Below are 27,556 nucleotides of genomic sequence, written 5' to 3' on the forward strand. Positions count from 1 at the left end.
ATACACCCGCCTGTATACCAGTTCCTACCAGAGTATCAACCCTGTCTGCCGGAGTGCCATCCGTGCCCGCCTGTCTGCCTGAGTGCCAGCCGTGCCCATCTGCCTGTATCTCCGTCAAGCCAGTCTGCCCGTCAGGGCCTCTGCCGTATCCATCCGTCAGTGTCACAGCCGTGCCTGCCTGCTTGTGTCTCCTCCCCGGTGGGATAAGCATCCACTGTCAGACTCCACTCTGGAGTGGTACCTGGTAGCTTCCTATAGCACAAGTCTGACCTCACCATCAGAGGCTCCAGCGAACACCTACTCAGCTACTTAGTTACGCCCCTTCCAGGGAACTTTGGTCTGTGGTCCAGTGGGGCGACACCCCCAGACGCCTGAACCAACCAGTTACGTTACATCCATGCTCAATGTGGTACACACAAGGACACAGGACAGAGGTTGAGTCAACTTTAATCCATGTCAACTGGCTGCAAGTGTGATTTAGTTATTGCCAACACCTGTTAGGTGCCACAGGTAAGTTACAGGTGCTGTTAATTACACAAATTAGAGAAGCATCACATGATTTTTCGAACAGTGCCAATACTTTTGTCCACCCCTTTTTATGTTTGGTGTGGAATTATATCCAATTTGGCTTTAGGACAATTCTTTTTGTGTTTTTTTTTTTCATTTAAGACAAATTAAATGAAGATAATAACAAATAATTTGTGTTTGCAATCATTTTCAGGAAGAAAATGAGTATTATCTGACAGAATTGCAGGAGTGTCAATACTTTTGGCCATGACTGTAGTCCTCTATACACTATAATGGCCCCACATAGTGCTCCATACAGTATAATGGCCCCACATAGTGCTCCATACAGTTTAATGGACTCACATAGTCCTCCATACACTATAATGGACTCACATAGTCCTCCATACACTATAATGGCCTCACATAGTTCTCCATACAGTAAAATGGCCCCACATATTCCTCATACACTATAATGGCCCCACATATTGCTCCATACAGTATAATGGCCCCACAGTGCTCCGTACACTATAATGGCCCCACATAGTGCTCCATACAGTATAATGGCCACACATAGTACTCCATACAGTATAATGGCCACACATAGTACTCCATACAGTATAATGTTCACACATAGTGCTCCATACAGTATAATGGCCACACATAGTACTCCATACAGTATAATGGCCACACATAGTACTCCATACAGTATAATGTTCACACATAGTGCTCCATACAGTATAATGGCCACACATAGTACTCCATACAGTATAATGGCCACACAGTACTCCATACAGTATAATGTTCACACATAGTGCTCCATACAGTATAATGGCCACACATAGTACTCCATACAGTATAATGGCCACACATAGTACTCCATACAGTATAATGTTCACACATAGTACTCCATACAGTATAATGGCCACACATAGTACTCCATACAGTATAATGGCCACACATAGTACTCCATACAGTATAATGGCCACACATAGTACTCCATACAGTATAATGGCTACACATAGTACTCCATACAGTATAATGTTCACACATAGTGCTCCATACAGTATTATGGCCGCACATAGTACTCCATACAGTATAATGGCCACACATAGTACTCCATACAGTATAATGTTCACACATAGTGCTCCATACAGTATAATGGCCACACATAGTACTCCATACAGTATAATGTTCACACATAGTGCTCCATACAGTATAATGGCCACACATAGTGCTCCATACAGTATAATGGCCACACATAGTACTCCATACAGTATAATGTTCACACATAGTACTCCATACAGTATAATGTTCACACATAGTACTCCATACAGTATAATGGCCACACATAGTGCTCCATACAGTTTTTAATGGACCCACACAGTCCTCCATACACTATAATGGACCCACATAGTCCTCCATACACTATAATGGCCCCACATAGTGCTCCATACACTATAATTTCCCCACATAGTTCTCCATACAATATAGGCCCCGCATTAAAAAAAAAAACTCATCTGCCTGTTCCCCCGCTACTGTGGCCTCTTCATGGTGCCTTCAGATCCTCTGCGCAGTGGGCAAGTGGTAATGACGTCATCGCGGCCGGTGCACTGAGATGTCATACACAAAGGGGGAATGATGGGAGAGGGAGCGTCAGCTGTCATGCCTTCCTCCACCATTGCTTTTAACAGTATGTCGCTATAGGTGAAAGTTCTGCATTGCTGCGCAAATATATTTGTGGGATCCGACCGGCCTCATGGGCCAAATATACTCGCCCTGCAGGCCAGAGTTTGACGTATGTGGCATAGCGTAACTTGAGTCCTATTTATGGATCAGAGTTGCCCAATCAGCTGAATGGGTCCGTGAAAAGTTTGTTGATATGAAAAGTCTGGAAAAAACTCATTCTAGTTTTCATCAGTGAAAAATGGATTCAGGTCATTGGAAAAAAAACCCCCAAAACACAAGTTCATTTTTGAACTTTTTAAAAAAGTGGGTAGCGCCCATTGAAATGTGATGAGACCATGCACGGCCTGACATGTTTACTATAGGTTATAGCAGAAAGTGGCGTGACTACGGTGCACATGTCACCAGTGTAAAACATGCCGGTCCTAATACATTTCCCCAACTGTCTAGTGCAAGGAATGAGAGGGGCAGAGCACAACCCCCAAAACTCTGCCATCAGTATCTGCTGCTCTGCGAAGGGTCCTTCCCTTTATCTGGTGGGATGTTGGATCCATTTTATCTAATAATGGCAACTTTGTATGTGTTTTATGACTGCTGAAAGAAACCTGCTGGAACATGATTTTAAAGGGCTTGTCCAGGCCTTGTATGTAGATGGTCTGTCCTTACGACATGTCTGATTCCCACCAATATTTTTTAAGGCTATAGAAGTCCTGGACATCCCCTTTAATAGTGACTTTATTGCACTTCTCTGTATCTGTTCTTGATGTCAGGGGTGGGTTATGTCAGTATATTGTGCCAAATTCTTGTACGTCTGTATTATTTTTCAGAAAATGGCACGTTACAATTTCACAGATGTAGAATTATGCCAAAATCACACTTTTTTGTGCCTCATTGTTTTACAGAAGGGAGCTGTAATATTCGCCTCAGGGGTGTACTAATGTCTTCATGGAGGTTGCCCTTAATCTGACATGGTTACACAAAATTTAAAGGAAGTTTGTCAGCAGATTTTTGCTATGTAATCTGACAGCAGCATGTGTAGGGGCAGAGACCTTGGTTTCAGTCATGTCACTTAGTTTACTGGGTGCAGCTGTTGTAAAAGAATCCCTGTGTGATCTGCTAATCAGTGGTGGGACGGGGTTGGACTAGGAGGCACAAGACTCCTAGTCCTGTAGTGATAATCTCCTGCTGATAAAACACTGATTTTATTAAATAAGCAAAACACAGCCCAGTAAGGGACACATCACTGGAATCAGGGTCTCTTCCCCTGCATTATAGTGCTTTCAGATAATATAGAAAAAACCCGCCGACAGATTCCCTGTTATAGCTCTCCACTTTAGATTTAGTTAGGAGGCTGAATGTTTTTGCACAGCATGCAATCTAGGTTCCAGTGGTCATTCATTTATTTTTTTTAAACCCAAAGCCCATAAGCTGCATATTATTATTCAGCAAGAATGTTTTTTTTTTTTTCATTTGTTCTCAGTTATTAGGTATTAAAAAGCTGTATTCCATCCTACAAGGGGTTTCTACATAAGGGTCCAGCAGGCGGAGCAGAGTCGTTACTTCTCACTGCTGAACTTGCCATTTCTATTATGTCTGTACTGAGTCGTAATAAAGAAAGCAATATTGTGTATAGAAAATGTGACGACGATTTGAAATTTGCAATCAAAACTTTTGTGTGTGAAATAAAACCATGAAATAAAGGATTCCTGGATGATTGGTCGGAAGACAGAGTAAGGGTACCGTCACACAGTGCAATTTAGATCGCTACGACGGCACGATTTGTGACGTTGCATCGTCGCTTAATTATCGTTTCAAACATCGTAGACTGCGGTCACACTACACGATGCACGACGCTGAAGCGATAAATTCATGACGTATTTGCGATGTAGAAGTCGTATGGGACAGTCGTACGGTCGTGTCACACACGACGATTCAGAGCAAATTTTGCATAATCTGTGCGTGACGTTGTTCACAAGGGGCGTGTTGTGCCACTAGTTAGTGTGGTGATAGGCCAAAGGTTCTGTGCACACAATTGGTTGGAAAATTTGTCACCTGAGCGCTATTGTTCCCAATGCCACTTCACTGCTTTCAAAATTTCCTTTCTTCACTTCGTACTTGGACACTTGGTGGACCTGGACATCGGAATTTTGTACCTCGCTGAATATACCACGCTTTGCACCGCTGCTTCGAGGTATGTAAACCGCTTGGGCGTGGTGGATGGAACGCTGTATGGATGGCATGAGTGCTTCGTTCCACCGCTGAAGCGAAGTGGATGGTACACTGTTGTGACTGGAGGACTACAATGTGGCAGATGGTACGCTGTTGTGCTTGGTTGTGACTGGTGGGCTACAGCGTGGTAGATGGAACTCAGTTTGTTCGGCATGACCGCTTCGTTCCGCCGCTGAAGCGATGCGGATGGTACGCTGTTGTGACTGCTTATGACCGGTTGTGTCTGTTGAGCTAGAGCGTGGCAGATGGTACAATGTATGGTCACCATGAGCGCTTTGTGTGGCTGCTGTAGGGAAGCGGGCGGTACACTGTTTTGGGTTATGGTGGCCTATGGCGTGGCAGATGGAAGAAGCGATGCGGATGGTACGCTGTTGTGACTGGTCGTGACTGGTCGTGACTGGTGGGCTACAGCGTGGTAGATGGAACTCAGTTTGTTCGGCATGACCGCTTCGTTCCGCCGCTGAAGCGATGCGGATGGTACGCTGTTGTGACTGCTTATTACCGGTTGTGTCTGTTGAGCTAGAGCGTGGCAGATGGTACAATGTATGGTCACCATGAGCGCTTTGTGTGGCTGCTGTAGGGAAGCGGGCGGTACACTGTTTTGGGTTATGGTGGCCTATGGAGTGGCAGATGGAAGAAGCGATGGTAGGCATGAGCGCTTTGTGTGGCTGCTGTTGTTAAGCGTTTGGCACACTGGCAAAAGTATTGTTAATAGGACTCTTTGTCAACCATGTAATTTTTTTTTATAATTACTTTTTAGATGTCAAATCGTGTGGAGTTCATCAGGGATTTCATCGAGATTTATCAGTCTTTTCCCTGCCTCTGGAAAATAAAATCTCCTGAGTATTGTAACAGGGAAAAGAGGAGGGAGGGTTACTTACAGCTCATTGAGCTTTACAATCGTCAGGCACCAGATGAGGCAGCTAACGAAGCAGTTATTAAAAAGAAAATCCAGGCGCTCCGCACGGTGTGGAGGAAGGAGCTGAACAAGGTTCTTCAGACTACAAGGTCCGGAGCTTCCACTGAAGAAGTTTATGTGCCAAAACTGTGGTATTTTGAGCATCTTAATTTTCTGAGGGACCAAGAGGTGCCACGGACTACAACGTGTCTTCGATTATTGGCACCTGTGGAACCAATAGTTTCGGAGAACCACGCCGAGCAGGAGTCACAAGGGCAACAAGTAAGTAGCTCTTTGGACGAAAGTTCACCAATGTGTCCTATAATTACGTAATTTTTCTCTGCATTTTAGGTTTTATACTTCTGATTATCACATCAGTTTGAAGTTGTTACAAAAACATGTACACATAAGTAACCCTGTCGCAGTCAAGTATTATATGGGGAACTTAATATGTATGAAATGGAGATATATGTAAACCATACCATCTAAGCAATATAGAAAATAGTATCGCTTCAAGCTGCCGATGTACTCTTGTTGAGACTATTTAGACTATAAAATATTGGTCAGGTTCCCATAGCAGTCAGAACAGTGTAGTTCAAAGTATTCAATAAAAGGGAGGGTTAAAGAATATTACTAAGCATCAAATATATTATAATCTTTTTGTTACCTACTACGAATATATAGTTTGGATGCGGTTATGGTGGTACTACTTTTTGTTGCCGGGTTCATAACTTGTTTTTTTTTCCCCCCCCCCCAGGATGACAGTGCGCAGGAGAGTACACTAGACTGTTCACAGGACTGCACAACAACAGATTTAGTGGAGGCTGCACCTGCCAGGACTCAATCGAGGCAAGGTCCAAGAAAACGGAAAGCCACCTCAGACGCCTCAAATGAACTATTGAGCCTGGCAAAGAAGGTGTTGACAAGAAATGTTAGCCCTGCGTTAGAGGGGTTTGGACACTATGTGGTTGACAAACTGGCCAAAATGGACGACAACCAAAGAATACTAGCAGAGCGTCTGATTCTGGAAGCAGTAAACAAGGGTACTGATGGCGATTTGGACAAGAACACTTGTTTGGTCTCTTCCCGGCCAATACAGCGGACAGAGCCATCAAATTTCAATGGTTGGTCACAGGGTCAGACATCGATGCGACACAATCCTCACGTTTCCCACTTCGGCCAGCCACCCCCTAATAACTCCTACACGCCAATACCTTTACATATGGCTTCGCCCATCAGGCACCAAAATTTTCAGCCGGAACAATCGTCGTATCATAATTTGTGATTTCCTAACTACTTTTACATTCCTTTTTATTTTATTGTCTTGTTAAAATAATGTTTCAAATAAAAGCTTTTATTATAAATTCTATCACTACTTTTTGATTGGTGTGTCTCAATCACAGCACTGTATGAGGGAACAAATTAACGTAACAAATTCATGTACAGTTAACTAAAAAAAAAAAATCGAATGAAAGTTTAACAAAATCTTTTAATTGGAACAACAAAAAATGGATTATTGGCCCGCCTACAACTGCTGGCACATGTCCCGCAGCTTCTGCAGCTCCTCCATTGCCACATTGTGCTGCTCCTGAATATGTGCCATAGTGTGGAGTAACTTGTCTATGCCGGCTTCAATATCCTCCTTGTTGACAGTGACGACAGCTGTGGGTCAAAAAACATAACATTAATAACACAGTAGTCTCCCGATGTGTCTTTGCTTCTGTGAATGAAAATAAAAAAAAAAAAGTAAGCAAAACTGACTATGGGGGGAAGGGGGGGGGGGGTGGGGGTTTGGGTTGGGGGTGAAAGAGTGGGCCTGCAACAAAATCAAAATAACTTAATTGTGGGAACCTACTAGGATGTTGAGGCACGGAGGGCACTTCGGGATCTGAGTCGCTGTTGAATGCCTCGTGCTGTCGGCGGCGGCGCTGTCTCTTTGCCTCTGTGAAGGAAAAAAAAAAAACAAGGTCTGTCAGCATATATGGCAACAGTGGCTGCCGGGGGAGGGGGGGGTGTTAACCCCTTCCCGACCTTTGACGCCACGTAGGCGTCATGAAAGTCGGTGCCAATCCGACCCATGACGCCTATGCGGCGTCATAGAAAGATCGCGTCCCTGCAGATCGGGTGAAAGGGTTAACTCCCATTTCACCCGATCTGCAGGGACAGGGGGAGTGGTAGTTTAGCCCAGGGGGGGTGGCTTCACCCCCTCGTGGCTACGATCGCTCTGATTAGCTGTTGAAAGTGAAACTGCCAATCAGAGCGATTTGTAATATTTCACCCATTATAACGGGTGAAATATTACAATCCAGCCATGGCCGATGCTGCAATATCATCGGCCATGGCTGGAAATACTAGTGCCTTTTACCCGCAGATTTTTCAAAAATGGTGCGGAAATATCTCACACGAATCCGCAACGTGGGCACATAGCCTTAGGGTTAGGGTTAGGGTTGGAATTAGGGTTGTGGTTAGGGTTAGGGGTGTGTTGGGGTTAGTGTTGTGGTTAGGGGTGTGTTGGGGTTAGGGTTGTGATTAGGATTATGGCTACAGTTGGGATTAGGGTTAGGGGTGTGTTGGGGTTAGTGTTGGAGGTAGAATTGAGGGGTTACCACTGTTTAGGCACATCAGGGGTCTCCAAACGCAACATGGCGCCACCATTGATTCCAGCCAATCTCGTATTCAAAAAGTAAAATGGTGCTCCCTCACTTCCGAGCCCTGACGTGTGCCCAAACAGTGGTTTACCCCCACATATGGGGTACCAGCATACTCAGGACAAACTGCGCAACAATTACTGGGGTCCAATTTCTCCTGTTACCCTTGTGAATCTAAAAAAATGCTTGCTAAAACATAATTTTTGAGGAAAGAAAAATGATTTTTTATTTTCACGGCTCTGCGTTGTAAACGTCTGTGAAGCACTTGGGGGTTCAAAGTGCTCACCACATATCTAGATAAGTTCCTTGGGGGGTCTAGTTTCTAAAATGGGGTCACTTGTGGGGGGTTTCTACTGTTTAGGCACACCAGGGGCTCTGCAAACGCAACGTGACACCCGCAGACCATTCCATCAAAGTCTGCATTTCAAAAGTCACTACTTCCCTTCTGAACCCCGACGTGTGCCCAAACAGTGGTTTACCCCCACATATGGGGTATCAGCGTACTCAGGAGAAACTGGACAACAACTTTTGGGGTCCAATTTCTCCTGTAACCCTTGGGAAAATAAAAAATTCTGGGCTAAATAATTATTTTTGAGGAAAGAAAACGTATTTATTATTTTCACGGCTCTGCATTATAAACTTCTATGAAGCACTTGGGGGTTCAAAGTGCTCACCACACATCTAGATAAGTTCCTTTCAGGGTCTAGTTTCCAAAATGGGGTCACTTGTGGGGGGTTTCTACTGTTTAGGCACATCAGGGGCTCTGCAAACGCAACGTGACGCCCGCAGAGCATTCCATCAAAGTCTGCATTTCAAAACGTCACTACTTCAATTCCAAGCCCCGGCATGTGCCCAAACAGTAGTTTACCCCCACATATGGGGTATCACCGTACTCAGGAGAAACTGGACAACAAACATTGGGGTCAAATTTCTCCTGTTACCCTTGGGAAAATTAAAAAATTCTGGGCTAAATAATTATTTTTGAGGAAAGAAAACGTATTTATTATTTTCACGGCTCTGCATTATAAACTTCTATGAAGCACTTGGGGGTTCAAAGTGCTCACCACACATCTAGATAAGTTCCTTTGGGGGTCTAGTTTCCAAAATGGGGTCACTTGTGGGGGGTTTCTACTGTTAAGCCACATCAGGGGCTCTGCAAACGCAACGTGACACCCACAGAGCATTCCATCAAAGTCTGCATTTCAAAACGTCACTACTTCACTTCCGAGCCCCGGCATGTGCCCAAACAGTGATTTACCCCCACATATGGGGTATCAGCGTACTCAGGAGAAACTGGACAACAACTTTTGGGGTCAAATTTCTCCTGTTACCCTTGGGAAAATAAAAAATTGCAGGCTAAAAGATCATTTTTGAGAAAATAATTTTTTTTTTTATTTTCATGGCTCTGCGTTATAAACTTCTGTGAAGCACTTGGGGGTTCAAAGTCCTCACCACACATCTAGATTAGTTCCTTTGGGGGTCTAGTTTCTAAAATGGTGTCATTTCTGGGGGATCTCCAATGTTTAGGCACACAGGGGCTCTCCAAACGTGACATGGTGTCCGCTAATGATTGGAGCTAATTTTCCATTTAAAAAGCCAAATGGCGTGCCATCCCTTCCGAGCCCTGCCGTGCGCCCAAACAGTGGTTTACCCCCACATATGGGGTATCAGCGTACTCAGGACAAACTGGACAACAATATTTGGGGTCCAATTTCTCCTATTATCCTTGGCAAAATAGGAAATTCCAGGCTAAAAAATCATTTTTGAGGAAAGAAAAATTATTTTTTATTTTCATGGCTCTGCGTTATAAACTTCTGTGAAGCACCTGGGGGTTTAAAGTGCTCAATATGCATCTAGATAAGTTCCCTGGGGGGTCTAGTTTCCAAAATGGGGTCACTTGTGCGGGAGCTCCAATGTTTAGGCACACAGGGGCTCTCCAAACGCGACATGGTGTCTGCTAACAATTGGAGCTAATTTTCCATTCAAAAAGTCAAATGGCGCGCCTTCTCTTCCGAGCCCTGCCGAGTGCCCAAACAGTGGTTTACCCCCACATATGAGGTATCGGCGTACTCGGGAGAAATTGCCCAACAAATTTTATGATCCATTTTATCCTACTGCCCATGTGAAAATGAAAAAATTGAGGCGAAAAGAATTTTTTTGTGAAAAAAAATTACTTTTTCATTTTTACAGATCAATTTGTGAAGCACCTGAGGGTTTAAAGTGCTCACTAGGCATCTAAATTAGTTCCTTGGGGGGTCTAGTTTCCAAAATGGGGTCACTTGTGGGGGAGCGCCAATGTTTAGGCACACAGGAGCTATCCAAACGCGACATGGTGTCCGCTAACGATGGAAATAATTTTTCATTCAAAAAGTCAAATGGCGCTCCTTCCCTTCCGAGCCTTACCATGTGCCCAAACAGTGGTTTACCTCCACATGTGAGGTATTGGTGTACTCAGGAGAAATTGCCCAACACATTTTAGGATCCATTTTATCCTGTTGCCCATGAGAAAATGAAAAAATTGAGGCTAAAAGAATTTTTTTGTGAAAAAAAAGTACTTTTTCATTTTTACGGATCAATTTGTGAAGCACCTGGGGGTTCAAAGTGCTCACTATGCATCTAGATAAGTTCCTTGGGGCGTCTAGTTTCCAAAATGGGGTCACTTGTGGGGGAGCTCCAATTTTTAGGCACACGGGGGCTCTCCAAACGTGACATGGTGTCCGCTAAAGAGTGGAGCCAATTTTTGATTCAAAAAGTCAAATGGCGCTCCTTCCCTTCCAAGCCCTGCCGTGCGCCAAAACAGTGGTTTACCCCCACATATGAGGTATCAGCGTACTCAGGACAAATTGGACAACAACTTTCGTGGTTCAGTTTCTCCTTTTACCATTGGGAAAATAAAAAAATTGTTGCTAAAAGATAATTTTTGTGACTAAAAAGTTAAATGTTCATTTTTTCCTTCCATGTTGCTTCTGCTGCTGTGAAGCACCTGAAGGGTTAATAAACTTCTTGAATGTGGTTTTGAGTACCTTGAGGGGTGCAGTTTTTAGAATGGTGTCACTTTTGGGTATTTTCAGCCAAATAGACCCCTCAAACTGACTTCAAATGTGAGGTGGTCCCTAAAAAAAATGGTTTTGTAAATTTCGTTGTAAAAATGACAAATCGCTGGTCGAATTTTAACCCTTATAACTTCCTAACAAAAAAAAATTTTGTTTCCAAAATTGTGCTGATGTAAAGTAAACATGTGGGAAATGTTATTTATTAACTATTTTGTGTCACATATCTCTCTGGTTTAACAGAATAAAAATTCAAAATGTGAAAATTGCGAAATTTTCAAAATTTTCGCCAAATTTCCGTGTTTATCACAAATAAATGCAGAATTTATTGACCTAAATTTACCACTAACATGAAGCCCAATATGTCACGAAAAAACAATCTCAGAACCGCTAGGATCCGTTGAAGCGTTCCTGAGTTATTACCTCATAAAGGGACACTGGTCAGAACTGCAAAAAACGGCAAGGTCTTTAAGGTCAAAATAGGCTGGGTCTTGAAGGGGTTAAGAGGGGACCTGCAACTTAATCCAAATCACATAATTGTGGGAACCTACTAGTATCTGGAGGAGTTGACCCGGAGGGCACAGATCCAGGAGAGGCTGGGCGGGATGCCTCGTGGCGGCGGCGGTGCTGTGTCTTTGACTCTGTGAAGAAAAAAAAAAATTAAATTTTTTTAAAAAAGGTCTGTTAGCATATATGGCAACACTGGCTGCCGGGGGGGGAAGGGGACCTGAAACAAAATCCAAATCACATTATTGTGGGAACCTACTAGGATCTGGAGGAGTTGACCCGGAGGGCTCCGGGACATTTGACCCTGAGGGCACAGAGCCAGAAGAGGCTGGGCGGGATGCCTCGTGGCGGCGGCGGTGCTGTGTCTTTGCCTCTGTGAAGAAAAAAAAAAATAAATAAATTTTATTAAAAAAGGTCTGTTAGCATATATGGCAACACTGGCTGCCGGGGGGGGGGGGAAGGGGACCTGAAACAAAATCCAAATCACATTATTGTGGGAACCTACTAGGATCTGGAGGAGTTGACCCGGAGGGCTCCGGGACATTTGACCCTGAGGGCACAGAGCCAGAAGAGGCTGGGCGGGATGCCTCGTGGCGGCGGCGGTGCTGTGTCTTTGCCTCTGTGAAGAAAAAAAAAAAATAAATTTTTTTAAAAAAGGTCTGTTAGCATATATGGCAACACTGGCTGCCGGGGGGGGAAGGGGACCTGAAACAAAATCCAAATCACATTATTGTGGGAACCTACTAGGATCTGGAGGAGTTGACCCGGAGGGCTCCGGGACATTTGACCCTGAGGGCACAGATCCAGGAGAGGCTGGGCGGGATGCCTCGTGGCGGCGGCGGTGCTGTGTCTTTGCCTCTGTGAAGGAAAAAAATTTAAAAAAAAAATTAAAAAAAAAAAAGTTTGTTAAGCATATATGGCAACACTGGCTGCCGGGGCGGGAAGGGGACCTGAAACAAAATCCAAATCACATTATTGTGGGAACCTACTAGGATCTGGAGGAGTTGACCCGGAGGGCTCCGGGACATTTGACCCTGAGGGCACAGATCCAGGAGAGGCTGGGCGGGATGCCTCGTGGCGGCGGCGGTGCTGTGTCTTTGCCTCTGTGAAGAAAAAAAAAAAAAAAAATATTTTTAAAAAAAAGGTCTGTTAGCATATATGGCAACACTGGCTGCCGGGGGGGGGGAAGGGGACCTGAAACAAAATCCAAATCACATTATTGTGGGAACCTACTAGGATCTGGAGGAGTTGACCCGGAGGGCACCGGGACATTTGACCCTGAGGGCACAGAGCCAGAAGAGGCTGGGCGGGATGCCTCGTGGCGGCGGTGGTGATGTGTCTTTGCCTCTGTGAAGGAAAAAAAAAAAAAAATAAAAATTAAAAAAAAAAAAAGGTTGGTAAGCATATATGGCAACACTGGCTGCCGGGGCGGGAAGGGAACCTGAAACCAAATCCAAATAACATTATTGTGGGAACCTACTAGGATCTGGAGGAGTTGACCCGGAGGGCTCCGGGACATTTGACCCTGAGGGCACAGAGCCAGAAGAGGCTGGGCGGGATGCCTCGTGGCGGCGGCGGTGCTGTGTCTTTGCCTCTGTGAAGAAAAAAAAAATAAAAAAATATTTTTTTAAAAAAGGTCTGTTAGCATATATGGCAACACTGGCTGCCGGGGGGGGGAAGGGGACCTGAAACAAAATCCAAATCACATTATTGTGGGAACCTACTAGGATCTGGAGGAGTTGACCCGGAGGGCACCGGGACATTTGACCCTGAGGGCACAGAGCCAGAAGAGGCTGGGCGGGATGCCTCGTGGCGGCGGCGCTGTCTCTTTGCCTCTGTGAAGGAAAAAAAAAAGTTAGGTCAGCAGTTCGCTGTGCCACATAGTACTTTTCCCCGTTCATACTGTCCCATAGCTGTGGCACTGCAACGTTGAAACTGTCCCATAGCTGTGGCACATAGTGGCTCTGCAACGTTCAAACTGTCCCATAGCTGTGGCACATAGTGGCTCTGCAACGTTCAAACTGTCCCATAGCTGTGGCACTGCAACGTTGAAACTGTCCCATAGCTGTGGCACATAGTGGCTCTGCAACGTTCAAACTGTCCCATAGCAGTGGCACATAGTGGCTCTGCAACGTTGAAACTGTCCCATAGCTGTGGCACATAGTGGCTCTGCAACGTTCAAACTGTCCCATAGCTGTGGCACATAGTGGCTCTGCAACGTTCAAACTGTCCCATAGCTGTGGCACTGCAACGTTGAAACTGTCCCATAGCTGTGGCACATAGTGGCTCTGCAACGTTCAAACTGTCCCATAGCTGTGGCACATAGTGGCTCTGCAACGTTCAAACTGTCCCATAGCTGTGGCACATAGTGGCTCTGCAACGTTCAAACTGTCCCATAGCTGTGGCACTGCAACGTTGAAACTGTCCCATAGCAGTGGCACATAGTGGCTCTGCAACGTTCAAACTGTCCCATAGCTGTCCAACATACTTTTGGGTACCTGAGTACTAACCTCTGCTAATCTCCTGGCGAAGCTCCTGCAGGCGCTCTGGCCTTTTCGACTTGAGATCGCCCCATTTTTTAACAATCTGGGCCTTGGTCCGAGTTATCCCAAACCGCTTCCTGAGGCCCTCAGACACCACACGGACAACTTCCTCCTTGTGCTGGTTGCGGTGCAGCACCAGCCCTGTTGTTTCGTACTGCATCCGATCCATTGTTCCAATAAGGAACTTGAGCTCTGGGATGCCCATAGGTGGACCACGGCGACTGGCAGCCATTATCACGATGTCAGGGGACAAAAACAAGCTAGGGCAGGCACGCAGGAACGCTGTAACGTCATCACGCCGTCATAGACCACGAGCGTACATTACGTGCCGCTCCGGCGTTATATAACGATACTTCGAACGGCATTTACTATGTGCGTTCCTTTCTTAACGCTCAGTCGTCACAAATGTGACGCTGTTCATAAACGGCAACGCTATTGCGATGCCAATGGCGCGGCAGGACGGCGGAGCGCAGCTCCTCCTCTGGGCGTTGCTCTTCAGGGTCATTCCATCTAAAATGGCGGCGAGAATGCGTTCTGCTCCTCTGGGGCAGCCAGAACTCCTTTTTTTTATTTCTCAGATGGATGCCATGGATTACGAGGGTCTGGAGAGCCGCCCTGCCCACCCACACATCCACAAGCGGGAAGTGCTTGGACAAATAACAAGAATGATGGAGAGGAGGTTTGGTGTCTGCCGCAGTCAGCTTCAGCTGCGTAAAAAATGGGCTGACCTCCGCTATAAAACGCCACAAATGTTTGCGGAGTTGCGTGCGGAGGCAAGGCGAGGCAAGTACTATTATGGGGGGATTGGGAGATGCATGCTGTCAGGAGGGGGGGGGGGTTTGGGAGGGAGTCTTGCGCTCATGGTTGCCAACGTGACCTCAAATGCATTAAAACACATGCCCCGGTTTTGTACAATTTAGTTATTCTCCAAGCAGAATATGCGTTGTCCGTGAGAAAACTTGTCGGGTTCCCTAATCTCAACCTCCATCTTGAAATTATTAAGATGTCTATAATTTTTACTTTCTCAATTTCCCATAAATATTAACGGAGGAGGTTGGCCTACAGATGAAATAATACGTTTTCCAAAGACAGGCAGACCATTGAACACCAGAGCCCACAGACATGTCAGAGTATCGCACCCCTGTAAAGTGTGATCTCGATTTTATGTTTGAGTATATTGTAAGCTTTGATCTGCAGCACTCAACATTTGTGTGTAAACATTGTGATTCTTTACTTTAGGTGTAGAGAGACAGCGGCGGCAAGTCAGACACACCATTGCCACCAGTACCCCATCTTCAGGCACCAGTGGGAGCCCACAGTCCGGGACATCACGTAAGTTCACAATCATTGATTGCATTTTTTTTAACATCACACGGGACATAACAGGATACCTGAAATATTTGAAGACATTACAGACGCAGTAATGACCCAGCGGCCTACCACACCTCCACCATCTGTTGCGACCATGCACCCTCGCACCCCTGTGAAGTGTAATATAAATTTTATGTTTCAGTATATTGTTAGCTTTGATCTGCAGCACTCTACATGTGTTTTTAAAGATTGCGTTTGTAAACTTTCTGTGTAGAGACAGCGGCGGCAACAGGTACCTGCCATTGCCAGCAGCACCACAGCATCCACCACCAGCGGGAGCCCACAGTCCGTGACGTCACGTAAGTTAACAATCATAGATTACAGTTTTTCAACTGCATACGGGACATAAGAGGGTAGCGGAAATATTTGAATACATTACAGACGCAGTAATGACCCAGCGGCCTACCACGCCACCACCAGAGAGCAGACGGCCTCGCACCCCTACACCACCCTCAACACCTCCCTTTCGACACTCCTCTTCCTCCCCCGGGTCCGCAGCATTCTCCCCAGAAGCTAACATACGTAAGTGACCAAAACTGCGAGCGCTTCCCAACGGCGTGTTCCATAGTTAACCAGATCTGTTATTATTTGCTTTTAGGTGCTGCAGCAGTGGCCAGATCGCTGGGATGGGACATTAGCAGCTGTGGTTCTGGCAATGAGGAACCGGCGTCCCTTCTCCGTAAGTATCAAGATAATGCGAGTGGTTTTCTGCTGGATGTCACCATAGACAACCAAAACTGTAAAATTTAATAAAATTTACATCGCCCTGTGGTGCCAGACCAAATAGAAATTTACAACACAGAAAATTAGGTCCTGCCCCAGAGGTCGAGATGTATTTTCAGAGGAATCAACGTTGGTTCTCCAACCTCTTCTATCCACAGAAACGGCCACCGTAAGAGAGCTCCTGGCGAGACAATTGCGACTGGAGCGGACAGCAGCGCTCCTGCAGCAGACAGCAGCGCTCCTCCAGAGTCAAGTGGAGCAGCAGGGCGTGACGCTGCGACACCTCTTGGGCAGGAGATAATATTTTTTTTGGTGGGGGGGTTATGTTATATTTTGTTGTAAAATAATTTAAAACCAAGAAAGTGTTACAAAAAAAACCAAAAATCTTCGCATTCTTTCTTTAATGTTTACCAAGCTATAAGGGTTAACAGCACCATTGTATAGGCATCACATTTAAAGTTATTTAGAGAGATTTATATGACAGCAAAGCAAAAAAACTAATTTTTATGTTATACGGCGCGATCCTGCCACGGTACAGCTCCAGAACCATTAAAGTACTGACAGTATTTTTCGCGACAGTCCCTTGCACCGTCTGCCTGTCTGCCAGATCCAAGAGCTTGAAGAGCTGTAAAATTTTCAGGTTGTGTACGCCATTCCCCGGGCACAATATCTCCGGTTCTTGCGTCCACTGCATCAATAAACGAAGGAGGAGAATAGGAGTTCGTATCATGACGTCTCAGGAAATTATGGAGCACACAGCATGCCAAAACCACAATGTCTATAGACGGCAGCTTCAAGTTGATAGCTGTGTGGAACACTCTAAACCGATTTGCCATTATCCCAAAGGCATTTTCAACCACACGACGGGCCCTCGACAACCGGTAATTAAAGATTCTGCGCTCCGGTGTGAGTGTTCTCTGTGCAAATGGCTTCAGCAAATGTGGATGAAGAGGGAAAGCTTCATCAGCGATGAAGACAAAATTTAGGTTTGCTTTTGTGTCTTCATTTAGTGGCAACAGCAGTTCATTGTTCCTCAAGCTTTCCCCAAATGAAGTGTGTTCAAAAACACCACCGTCGGAGACTCGACCATTCATGCCAACATCCACATCGACAAACTCATAGTTTGCATTGACAAGGGCCATGAGGATCACACTGAAATATCCTTTGTAGTTGAAAAAAAATGATCCAGAGTTGGCTGGTTGCGTGATGCGCACATGCTTTCCATCTAATGCACCACCGCAGTTTGGAAACTGCCACAGCTCATCAAAATCGGAACCAATCCTCTTCCAGTCATCCGCCGTCTTGGGAAACTGCAAGATGAGAAGGAAACATGTACAAATTAGGTCAAATATATTATGCACATACACTCTCATGTGGACATCCTACAGTGATTGAGGCGCAGTATGGATTAGTATAACAAAGTCAACAACACAGAGTATGCAGGCAGCCATTTTTTTACAGATGGCTTCGGTGACTCAGAGGGGGTGCTAAACAATATATCTAAATAATAGAATCAATAAAATTACGTTGGGAGCAGCAAATGAAAAAGGGTGGCGCAGGGTTGGAGCAGCACATATCAGAATGGAGCCGCAAAATGGTTGCAGCACATGTCAGAATGGAGGCGCAGGATCACAGCAGCACATGTCTGAATGGGGGCGCAGGATGGGAGCAGCACATGATAGGATGTAGAACATATACCTATAGAAATGCTCGCCATCAGGGCGTAGAACTGGTTCAATAGCTACTATAATATATCGACATAACACAGCAGCCAAAAAAATATAGTAGTACCTCGATATAATGCCTTAAGCTCTGCACAATGGCCTCGCATGTCTCCGGAATCACAACGCTCAGGAAAGGTCTGGAAACAGCTGCGGAAAACTGCAAATCCTGAAGAGACCTTCCTGTTGCCAGGAAGCGCAGTGTCACCGCCAACCTTTCCTTCACGGGCACGGCTGCACGCATCGGCGTATCACACCTTTGTATGAGTGGCGTAACAGCAGACAGTATTATTTTGAAGGATTCCTCGGACATCCGAAGGTAGTTTCGGAAATCTTGAGGGTTATTGTCACGTAACTCTCTTATGAGACCCATGTGTGACAATGTGGATCTTTTCTGCAGCCAGCTCCGGGTCCACATGCGACGTTTTCGTTTAGGACGTCTCTCCTCTTGGAGACGTGCTGCCTCAAACACCAGGGCAGCAGCAACAACAGAACTCTCATCGGAAGTGAGCATAGTTCCTAAAAAGAAAACAAACGTACAATAAATACACGTGCTTACAAAACAATTTTCTGACCATTGATCTAATAACTATATATGTTACTACTGGCATTAAATGGGGCAGTCAACCATCTCGATCTGTAAAAGGATTAATTAATTGGGCCACGCTACAGCTGTGTACCTGAGGTTCTCAGGCCTACTCAAAGGAACAATCAACCACACTCCAACGTTTATCCCCGTTGAAGCGCAACATATGCTACGCTGTAGCGTTATACATACCTTTAGCGGTAAAAGTCTAGTAGTTAAAAGTCCAGGGAATCCAGCGAATTTAGTTCTGTTTACAGCACGTGCTAGAGAGAAATGAATAGCGCGCTCGAGAGCTCCGGTTTTATCCGCTGGGAACAATAGTCCTTTGTCGAATGAGCGCACAGTATTGTACCGCCCAATCAGCACACGGGAGGTGGAGAATTCAGCGCTCCTACGTAGCCAGCTCCTCCGCCCTTTACATCGTATACAATATCGTGCACACCTTTGTCACACCATGCGATCATGCCGCCACAGCGGGACCCTAGACGACGAAAGAAAGTTTCAAACGATGTGCTACGACGTACGATTCACAGCGGGGTCCCTGATCGCAGGAGCGTGTCACACGCTGCGATATCGTACCTATATCGCTCGAACGTCACAAATCGTGCCGTCGTAGCGATCAAAATTGCACTGTGTGACGGTACCATAAGAGATCTGTATCTTTGTATTACAATGACACTTGTAGGCCTGTAGTGATCCCTAGAGTCTGTCACCATGAAAAACTGCCCACATAACTGGAATGTAAGGAGTGCCAGCCACATACATGATCTCTGAACCAGTAACCGCCCATGCTCTATTGTAACACACCCGGACTCCTAAGCCATGACATAGGAGTCCTCATGTTACTATTAGGGCTCATACCCATCAGCATCATTAAAATTGGTCCGATGTTGTTCCTGAAAAGTCGGACATGTGTCATGTGAGTACAATGTGATTTTTCTCACCTAACATCTGTATGACATGCATACACAATCCGTATGCAATGTGATTTTAACATTAGCTTTTACATAGAAAACCATCTTTAAATGACATACGGTAATTACTCTAACAAAACATTCTTCAATACATAGGTAGGAATATATGAGTGAGGTGTATAATCATTGCTTTGGGTTTACTGCGCATGTATTTAACTCATATATTAAAGAAAAAAATGGCACTGGGTCCCCCAAAACTTTAATAACCAGCAGAGGGGACGTGAACAGCTGGGGACAGGTGTTTATAGCCTGGGAAGGGGGTATTGCCCATGGAGCTTCCCAGGCTATTAATAGCAGCTCACAGCTGTATACTTGGCCTTTACTGGTTATTAAAATGGGACCCCCAAAACAAAATGATGTGGGGCTCCCCTTGAATAACCAGCAAAGGCTAGGCAGACAGCTGCAGGCTGATAATATGCTATGAAGCGGCCTTGGAAATTGGCCACCTGCCAGACTAAAAACATCAGCTCTCGGCCTTCCCAGAAATGGTGCATCCATAAGATGCACCAGTTCTGCTGATTAGCCTCCACTCTTTCAGCTTGCAGTGGCAAGTGGGGTAACAGTATTGGGGTTGATGTCAGCTTTGTATTGGCAGCTGACATCAAGCCCTGGGGTTAGTAATAGAGAGGCATCTATAAGATGACCCCATTACTAACCCCATAGCCATATTGTAAAAAAAATCCCAGGAAGAATAAAGTCCTTCGTTTGAAGTAAACACTCTTCACCCCTTTTTGCCCACTTATTAGTAAAAACTAAAAAGCAAACTTACACTCGACTGTCTGAGGAGATGATAATCACCGATGCCCTTGTCCCCTGTAAGACATTAAAACTACTAAACCACCATCCATATTCTCCACCTGTCTGACTGAAGATCATCCATCTGGACGGCATGCTGAGTATGTGCTTGATGCGAGTGTGCAGCCTGGCCTCCAGCAGGGATACTGCGCATGATGGACAAAAAGTGATGAAAGTATTGTATGTATCCCGCCATAGTATCAGTGAGGGGTCAGGTCGCCTCCCGCAGAACAAGTCCTTACACCGCTGTTGTTTGTACACATTTCAGAATTGTTTTTCATAAAAAAATATAAAATATGGACAACTTCAGTATCGCCATATCCTATTATCTGCCCACCTTCACTACATGATGAACGCTGAGTAAGCACCCCCCCGAAAGATGGCGCTGTGATTGACAGCTCGCGCTGCACACTGGCTGAGTGACGGCTACAGGGCTGGTATATGTTCATTTCCTCCTGGGCCAGGCACTGTGGTAACGCTCTGCGCCTGCAGATTAACCCCGTATCTGCAGGTAGACTGTGGCTCTGTACATGACAGGATCCCTTTAAGGGATTACAGAGCGCCGATCGCCAGCCTCAGACTAGTGATGTGTTTGAATATTGACAAAACTGTGCAGCAGAACCCCAATGTCCCGCATAGGCCGAACATGCAAATGTCCGGCCCTACTTCTGGGATCTTACATAGACTCTGTGTGTAAATCAGCCAGGAGGCGCACTGGGGGCGTGTCAGCAGTGTGTCCAGCCCTCCCAAGGGCACAGACACGCCCCCAATGCACCTCCTGCCTGATTTACATATGTATCTCCCACTGGATTGCCATGACTGTTAGATCCGCCCTCTAGCATCCTTATTGTTGGCGGAGGCCTATACGGACATGCCACCACTCCCCTATAAACCCTGCTCCCCTTAAGGAACATTTCCTTGAGCAGGTGACAGTGGCCCCCCTCCGGTTCACTTCTCAGCAATGAGCAATCCCAAAATGAAAGGATTGTAGTGCGCATGTGTGACTACCGTGGTTTCCTGCCACGGAAGTCCCATATAAGTTGGGAGTTGATCACACATGCGCACTACTGCCGCACTCCTGGTTGGCAGCTGGAGGTCTCATGCTATCGGCCGCCTCCAGCAATCACCACTAAATGACCTGCTGTCAGTCACATGACACAGGGGCGGAGTGTCACGCCTCCCATATTCATCAGTGATGCTGTTGTTATGGTGATGTTGTCCCTGTTGCTATCACGTGACCATAGCGCACGCCGGATGTTGCGTTTTAAATAAATCTCCGGCCTGTCATTGGTTCTTTCTTTCGGCCTCGCTGTATCCGAAATGGTACGTACGCTGATTGGCTGGAATATTCGTCCACTTCATGTTCCTATTGGATGATCTTAGAAAGTAGGCGGGGAGAAGGAGGCAGCGTGACCTATCAGTGAGCTCCGAGATTTGAAATCTGTTTCAGTCAGAGTCAGACCGCCGCAGACGCAGAGGCGATGAGCGTATGTGAGCGGCGGTGAGAGCGGAGCTGCCCGGCCAGACATGCTGAGCATATCGCCCCCGGCTGCCGCGGGGAAGGCGCTGCCCCCGGAGGATGTGCCGGTGCTGTCCCTCACGCACTTCTCACGGCCGCCGTTCGTCAGCTTCGGGTGTGTTCGCCCCGGCTCCGCCCGCACGGCGGTTCTTCTGCTGCAGAATCCCTCAGAGGACCCGGCCCAAGTGGTCGTGCACAAGCTGCCCCAGCACCGAGGCTTCAGCGTGCCGGAGAGCGAGCTCCTAGTGCCGGTATGTGGGCTGGGGCGGCAGGACTACTACTCCCAGCACGCCCTGCCCTGTGCGGGACCGCTATGTGTCCGGGGCTCCTGAGACCCTGGGGGGCTGCAGAGTTTCCTCTGTGTGACCGTTCACTTATCTCTGGGAAGTCACCAGTGTGTGTCTGTTGTATGGGGACCTGTCATGTTGGATAATGCTGTTAGCCAGGAGACATAGGGTTAACCTGTGGGTAATACCGTTCTACCGCCACACTGGGGGCTCCTTACAGGGAACCCGTCACCCCAAAACTCGCCGCGCCCACCGGCATCGGGGGCTTATCTATAATATTCTGTAGATAAGCCCCGATGTATCCTGAAAGAGGAGAAAAAGAGGTTAGATTATACTCACCCAGGGGCGGTCCTGTTGCTGTCTGGTACGAGGGGCGTCGTGGTCTGGGGTCTCCCATCTTCTTACGATGACGTCCTCTTCTTGTCTTCCTGCCATGGCTCCTGTTGAGGGCAGAGCAAAGTACTGAAGTGCGCAGGCGGCGGGAAATGTCAGAGAGGCCCGGATCCTGCGCAATGCAGTACTTTGCTCTGCCCTCAACAGGAGCCGCGGCAGGAAGACAAGAAGAGGACGTCATCGTAAGAAGATGGGAGACCCCAGACCACGACACCCCTGGGTGAGTATAATCTAACCTCTTTTTCTCATCTTTTAGGATACATCGGGGGCTTATCTACAGCATTACAGAATGCGTTACAGAATGCTGTAGATAAGCCCCTGATGCCGGTGGGCTTAGCTCACCTTTGATTTTGGGGGTGACAGGTTCCCTTTAATGTATATAGTGGGACCAGCTCCCGCCCTGCTGCATGCTCTCCAGTGCCCCTGTCTTGGACCAGACCCATAACCTTGCCTTATATGAGTACACCCTGACAATCAGAAAAAATGTTAGACTCCTAAAGAAAAATAGAATTATTCTTACCGTTAATTCGGTTTCTAGGAACCTTCCACGACAGCCACTTCGGAGGTTGTCTTCCCCGCCCTAATAGGGGACAGGAACACAAGAGGTTAAATACCCCTCCCCTTCCTGCACTGCCAGTGTTTTCCTGGACACAGTAGCATGTATAGTTACCACAAAAGTGCAGGAATCATCCAATAAGAATATCAGGTAGGGAGGGAAATTAGTGCTGTCGTGGAAGGTTCCTAGAAACCGAATTAACGGTAAGAATAATTCTATTTTCTCTAGTCACCTTCCACGACAGCCACTTCGGAGTAGTACCAACAGCTAATTTCTCTAGGGAGGGACTACAGCCTGCAGAACACGTCTGCCAAACGTTAAATCCCTATTGAAATTTAGCCGGTAATGTCTGGTGAACGTATGGATGGACGACCAGGTGGCGGCTCTGCATATCTGCTCTGCTGAGGCATTCCCCCTCTCTGCCCACGATGTTGCCATTGCTCGGGTAGAGTGTGCCTTCAGAGAGGCAGGTGGATCTAGTCCCTGCGATGAATAAGCCAAGCAAATAGACTGTTTGATCCAGTTTGCGATGGTGTTTTTTGCCGCCTTCTTTCCCTTATTTCGTCCGGAGAACTGAATGAATAAATTTTGATCAATTCGCCAGGCTTCAGTTTGTTGTAAGTAAAATAGAACCACCCTGCGAACATCCAAGGTGTGGAAGGCCTGTTCTTTAGGGTTGGAGGGGTTTGGGCAAAAAGAAGGTAGTAGAATGTCCTGATCTCTGTGGAAATTCGAGACCACCTTGGGTAAAAAGGATCGGTCTAGTTTTAGTACAATGCTATCCGCAGTGACCGTTAAATAGGGTTCCTGTATTGACAGGGCCTGTAATTCACCAATACGTCTAGCCGTAGTGATTGCGACTAGAAAGATTGTTTTCAAAGTTAAGTTTTTTATGGATATAGCATCCAGGGGTTCGAATGGATCCTGGGTTAGTGCGTTAAGTACAGTATTGAGGTCCCAGGAGGGTACCCTAGTACGGAGTGTAGGACGAATTCTGGATGCGGCTGTCATAAATCGCTTGATCCAGCGGTGATTGGCTAAATTTGAGTCAAAAAAGCTACTAAGGGCCGATACTTGTACTTTGAGTGTGCTAGGGGTAAGGCCTATATCCAAGCCCTTCTGTAAAAATTGTAAGATCCTTGCTATATCAGGATTGAAGGGGTCTGGAACTTCTGGGAAGCACCAGGACGTAAATTTTTTCCAGACCTTAGTGTAGATGGCATTGGTTACTGCCTTTCTGCTTTTTTGAAGGGTCTGGATTACGTCATCTGAGAGTCCTTTAGCTTTTAAGATTGTGGCTTCAGTAGCCATGCAGCCAAGTTCAGTCTGTTTAGGTCCGGATGTAGTAGAGGACCCTGGTGTAGGAGATCGGTCTTTTGAGGTAGAAGGCAGGGACCTTCCAGGGCCATATCTAATAGGGCGCCGTACCAACTCCTCCCGGGCCACAATGGGGCAACCAAGATTGTGGTCACTTCGTCTGTCCTGATTTTTTGCAGGGTTTTCGCCAGCATGGGAATGGGAGGAAAGGCATATGCAAGGTTGAATTTCCACTGGTGTGAAAAGGCATCTATTCCCTGTGCCTTGTCTTTGTAATGAAGGGAGAAAAATGTTTCCACCTTCGCATTTTGCCTGTTGGCGAATAAATCCACCTCTGGAGTACCCCATTTTTCGGCTAGGGACTGAAATACTGCTTGGTTTAGGGACCACTCTCCCGGATGAACGTCTTTCCTGCTGAGGAAATCCGCCTGAGTGTTGTCCAATCCCCTCAGATGTACTGCTGTGACCGATAGAAGGTTCCTCTCTGCCCAGAAGAATATTCTTGCGGCCACTTCTTTTAGGGAGGCATACTTTGTCCCCCCCTGATGTCGTAGATAGGCCACTGTGGTCATATTGTCCGAGTAAATACGAACGTGATGATTTTTGATCAGTGCTGATGATGCCTTTAGGGCCTCCTCCACAGCTTTCAATTCTCTTAGATTCGAGGAGCTGCTGCTGATGTCCGATGTCCATTGTCCCTGAAAGTGGAAACCCTCTACCACCGCACCCCAGCCTCTTTTGCTGGCATCTGAGCGGAGTGTTTTTAGGGGAAGGTGGTCCCAGCTGACCCCTCTCTGGAGATTTTGATAATCTAGCCACCATTTTAGCGCCGATTTCACATGGCCAGGGAGAAGAATCTTCTGATTCAATGGAGTCTGTCGTCTCCTGGAATGTAGGAGAACATAAGTCTGGAGAGTTCGTGTGTGAGCCTGGGCCCAGGAAACCGATTGTATACATGCGGTCAGGGACCCTAGTACAGACATCGATTCTCTGAGGGTCGGTGCACGCTGGCCTCTGAATTTGGTTACCTTGCGGACAAGGTTGATTTGATGATCTTTGGGTAGAAAAGATGTTCTTACATCCGAGTCCAGTAGCACCCCCAGGAATTTTCTTCTTGTGGAGGGATGGACCTCCGATTTCTCCAGATTTGGGATCCAACCCAGGGTTTGTAATATCTCTAGGGACTTTGATACGTCTGTTTCCAAACGGGAGGCAGATGGAGCCATGATAAGCAGGTCGTCTAGATACGGGACTATGCATATTCCCTGCTGACGGATGAAGATTATCGCTTCCGCCATAATCTTTGTGAAGACCCGAGGGGCCGAAGAGATGCCGAAGGGGAGAACATTGAACTGAAAATGTTTGATTTGGTGACCCTTGGAGACTGCGAACCTGAGGAATTTCCTGTGCTCTGGATGGATTGGCACATGGTAGTACGCATCCCTCAGGTCCACAGTCGCCATCATCCAACCCTGACCGATGAGGGGAATCACGGATTTGACTGTCTCCATTTTGAATCTCCTGTATCGGACAGAATCGTTTAAGGGTTTCAAATTTATGATAATTCTGTTCTTCCCCGACGGCTTGGTTATTAGAAAAAGGCGTGAATAATGACCACGTCCTTCCTCTAACTTCGGCACCTGAGAAATCACATTTGATTGTATTAATTTTTGTAGATCTTGTAACAAGGAGTTTTGGAGATCTGGGTTTTGAAGGGAGGTTATCTTCACGCAATGTGGGGGTGGTCTCACGAATTCTATTTTTAATCCTTCTTGAATGGTACGAAGGACCCACTGATTTGCGGAGATGTTTTGCCACTCGGTGAAAAATCGTGAGAGTCGACCCCCGACCGGAGTACAGTCATTGTTTATCTGGGGTTTGCTGGGCCTGAGGGGCCAGGATATTTTTTCCCCTGCCTCCCTTAGGATAACTCCATCTTCCCGTTTTGCCTTTTCCTCTCTGTGAGGTTTGATCACGGGAGGGACGAAAAAAGCGTTTTTTTGGGGTCTTTTGCTCAGGGAGAGATTTCTTTTTATCTGCCGCCTTATCCAAAATATCGTCCAGGACGGGTCCAAATACATTATGACCCTGAAAGGGTATGCTACATAATTTGGACTTGGAGACAAAATCGCCTCCCCAGGATTTTATCCAGAGTGCTCTCCTGGACGAGTTAGAGAGAACGGCAGCTTTCGCGGCTACTCGAACCGATTCAGCAGATGCATCGGCTAGGAACCCTGTAGCTTTCTGTAGTAAGGGTAGGGAGTCTAAAATCTCCTCTCTTGGGGTGCCTTGAGTCAAGTGATCCTCAAGTTTGCGTAACCAGATAAATAGAGATCTGGCCACGCAAGTAGAGGCTATATTAGATTTTAGCAGATTTGTGGAGGTGTCCCAGGACTTTTTTAATAAACTCTCTATTTTACGATCCATCGGATCCTTGAGTTGCGAAGAGTCCTCAAAGGGGAGGGCAGTTTTTTTAGTTACCCTAGACACCTGAACATCTACTTTCGGGGTCTCCCATAAGGAGTTATCCCCATCTAATGGGTACCGGTTTTTCAGTTCCGATGGTATAGTCAGACCTTTTTCAGGGAGGTTCCATTCATGCAGAATTAGATCTCGTAAGTTCTTATGCACCGGGAACCCTTTTTGGTCTTTGGGTTTCAGACCCTCAAACATCTCATCATGTACTGTGAGTGTAACTTCTTCATCCTCTACCCCCATGGTGCTTCTTACTAAACCGATTAGTTCACTCATGTCCTCAGAACTAAAATAATATTTTTTGTTTTCTGATCTACAGGTGGGGGTAGAAGTGGAGCCTTTGTTTTCCCAGTTATCCTCTGAACCTGAGGACTGGATTTCTCCCGAGTCCGGGTCGGATTCTACTGGGGCTTTTTTCCTCTTTTTTGGAGGGGGTGGCTGAGGCACCGACATCTGAGAGAAGGTAGCCATAGAAGAATGGACCTCATCTTTAATGAGGGATCTAATGCTATCCAACAGCGAGGGTTGTTCGGCGCGCAGGACCTCATCCGTACAGGATTGGCAGAGCTTTTTCCCGTATGTTGATGGGAGTTTGGCCGTACACACTTTGCATTTGCGGCTTGACTTTTTAGGGTCGGAAACCTTTTCTCCCTAAGAGAGAGAGAGAGAGAGGGTTTGCTAAGCCACTTAGAGGAATATCTATATATACATATATACATAAAAGCACATGTGTATATAGGGGATAGCTGGGCCCAACACCTGCTACTTACTTTG

At 46.4% G+C, this 27,556-nt stretch overlaps 2 protein-coding genes and 1 long non-coding RNA gene across 3 annotated transcripts in view; 2 read left to right on the forward strand and 1 right to left on the reverse strand.

The window, feature by feature from the left end:
• The first annotated feature begins 3,937 nt into the window (after positions 1-3,937).
• LOC138647958 (uncharacterized) lies at positions 3,938-6,686 on the forward strand. Its single transcript, XM_069737366.1, has 3 exons — positions 3,938-4,381; positions 5,180-5,599; positions 6,075-6,686. The coding sequence occupies exons 2-3, from the start codon at positions 5,180-5,182 to the stop codon at positions 6,600-6,602; spliced, it is 948 nt and encodes a 315-aa protein (XP_069593467.1). The 5' UTR covers positions 3,938-4,381; the 3' UTR covers positions 6,603-6,686.
• Positions 6,687-6,788: 102 nt separating this feature from the next.
• Positions 6,789-7,266, reverse strand: LOC138647959 (uncharacterized). Its single transcript, XR_011315071.1, has 2 exons — positions 7,173-7,266; positions 6,789-6,979 (listed from the first exon to the last, which is right to left on the reverse strand). It is a non-coding gene; the product is annotated as an uncharacterized lncRNA (long non-coding RNA).
• A 14,427-nt stretch (positions 7,267-21,693) lies between these two features.
• ASPM (assembly factor for spindle microtubules) overlaps positions 21,694-27,556 on the forward strand; it is a 62,381-nt gene continuing 56,518 nt past the window's right edge. The window contains exon 1 of the mRNA XM_069737367.1: positions 21,694-22,005. Within this exon, the coding sequence (XP_069593468.1) occupies positions 21,763-22,005 (243 nt within the window). The 5' untranslated portion in view covers positions 21,694-21,762. The remainder of the gene's footprint in view (positions 22,006-27,556) is intronic.

The sequence above is a fragment of the Ranitomeya imitator genome, chromosome 8 (assembly GCF_032444005.1).
Source record: "Ranitomeya imitator isolate aRanImi1 chromosome 8, aRanImi1.pri, whole genome shotgun sequence".
Lineage (NCBI taxonomy): Eukaryota > Metazoa > Chordata > Amphibia > Anura > Dendrobatidae > Ranitomeya > Ranitomeya imitator.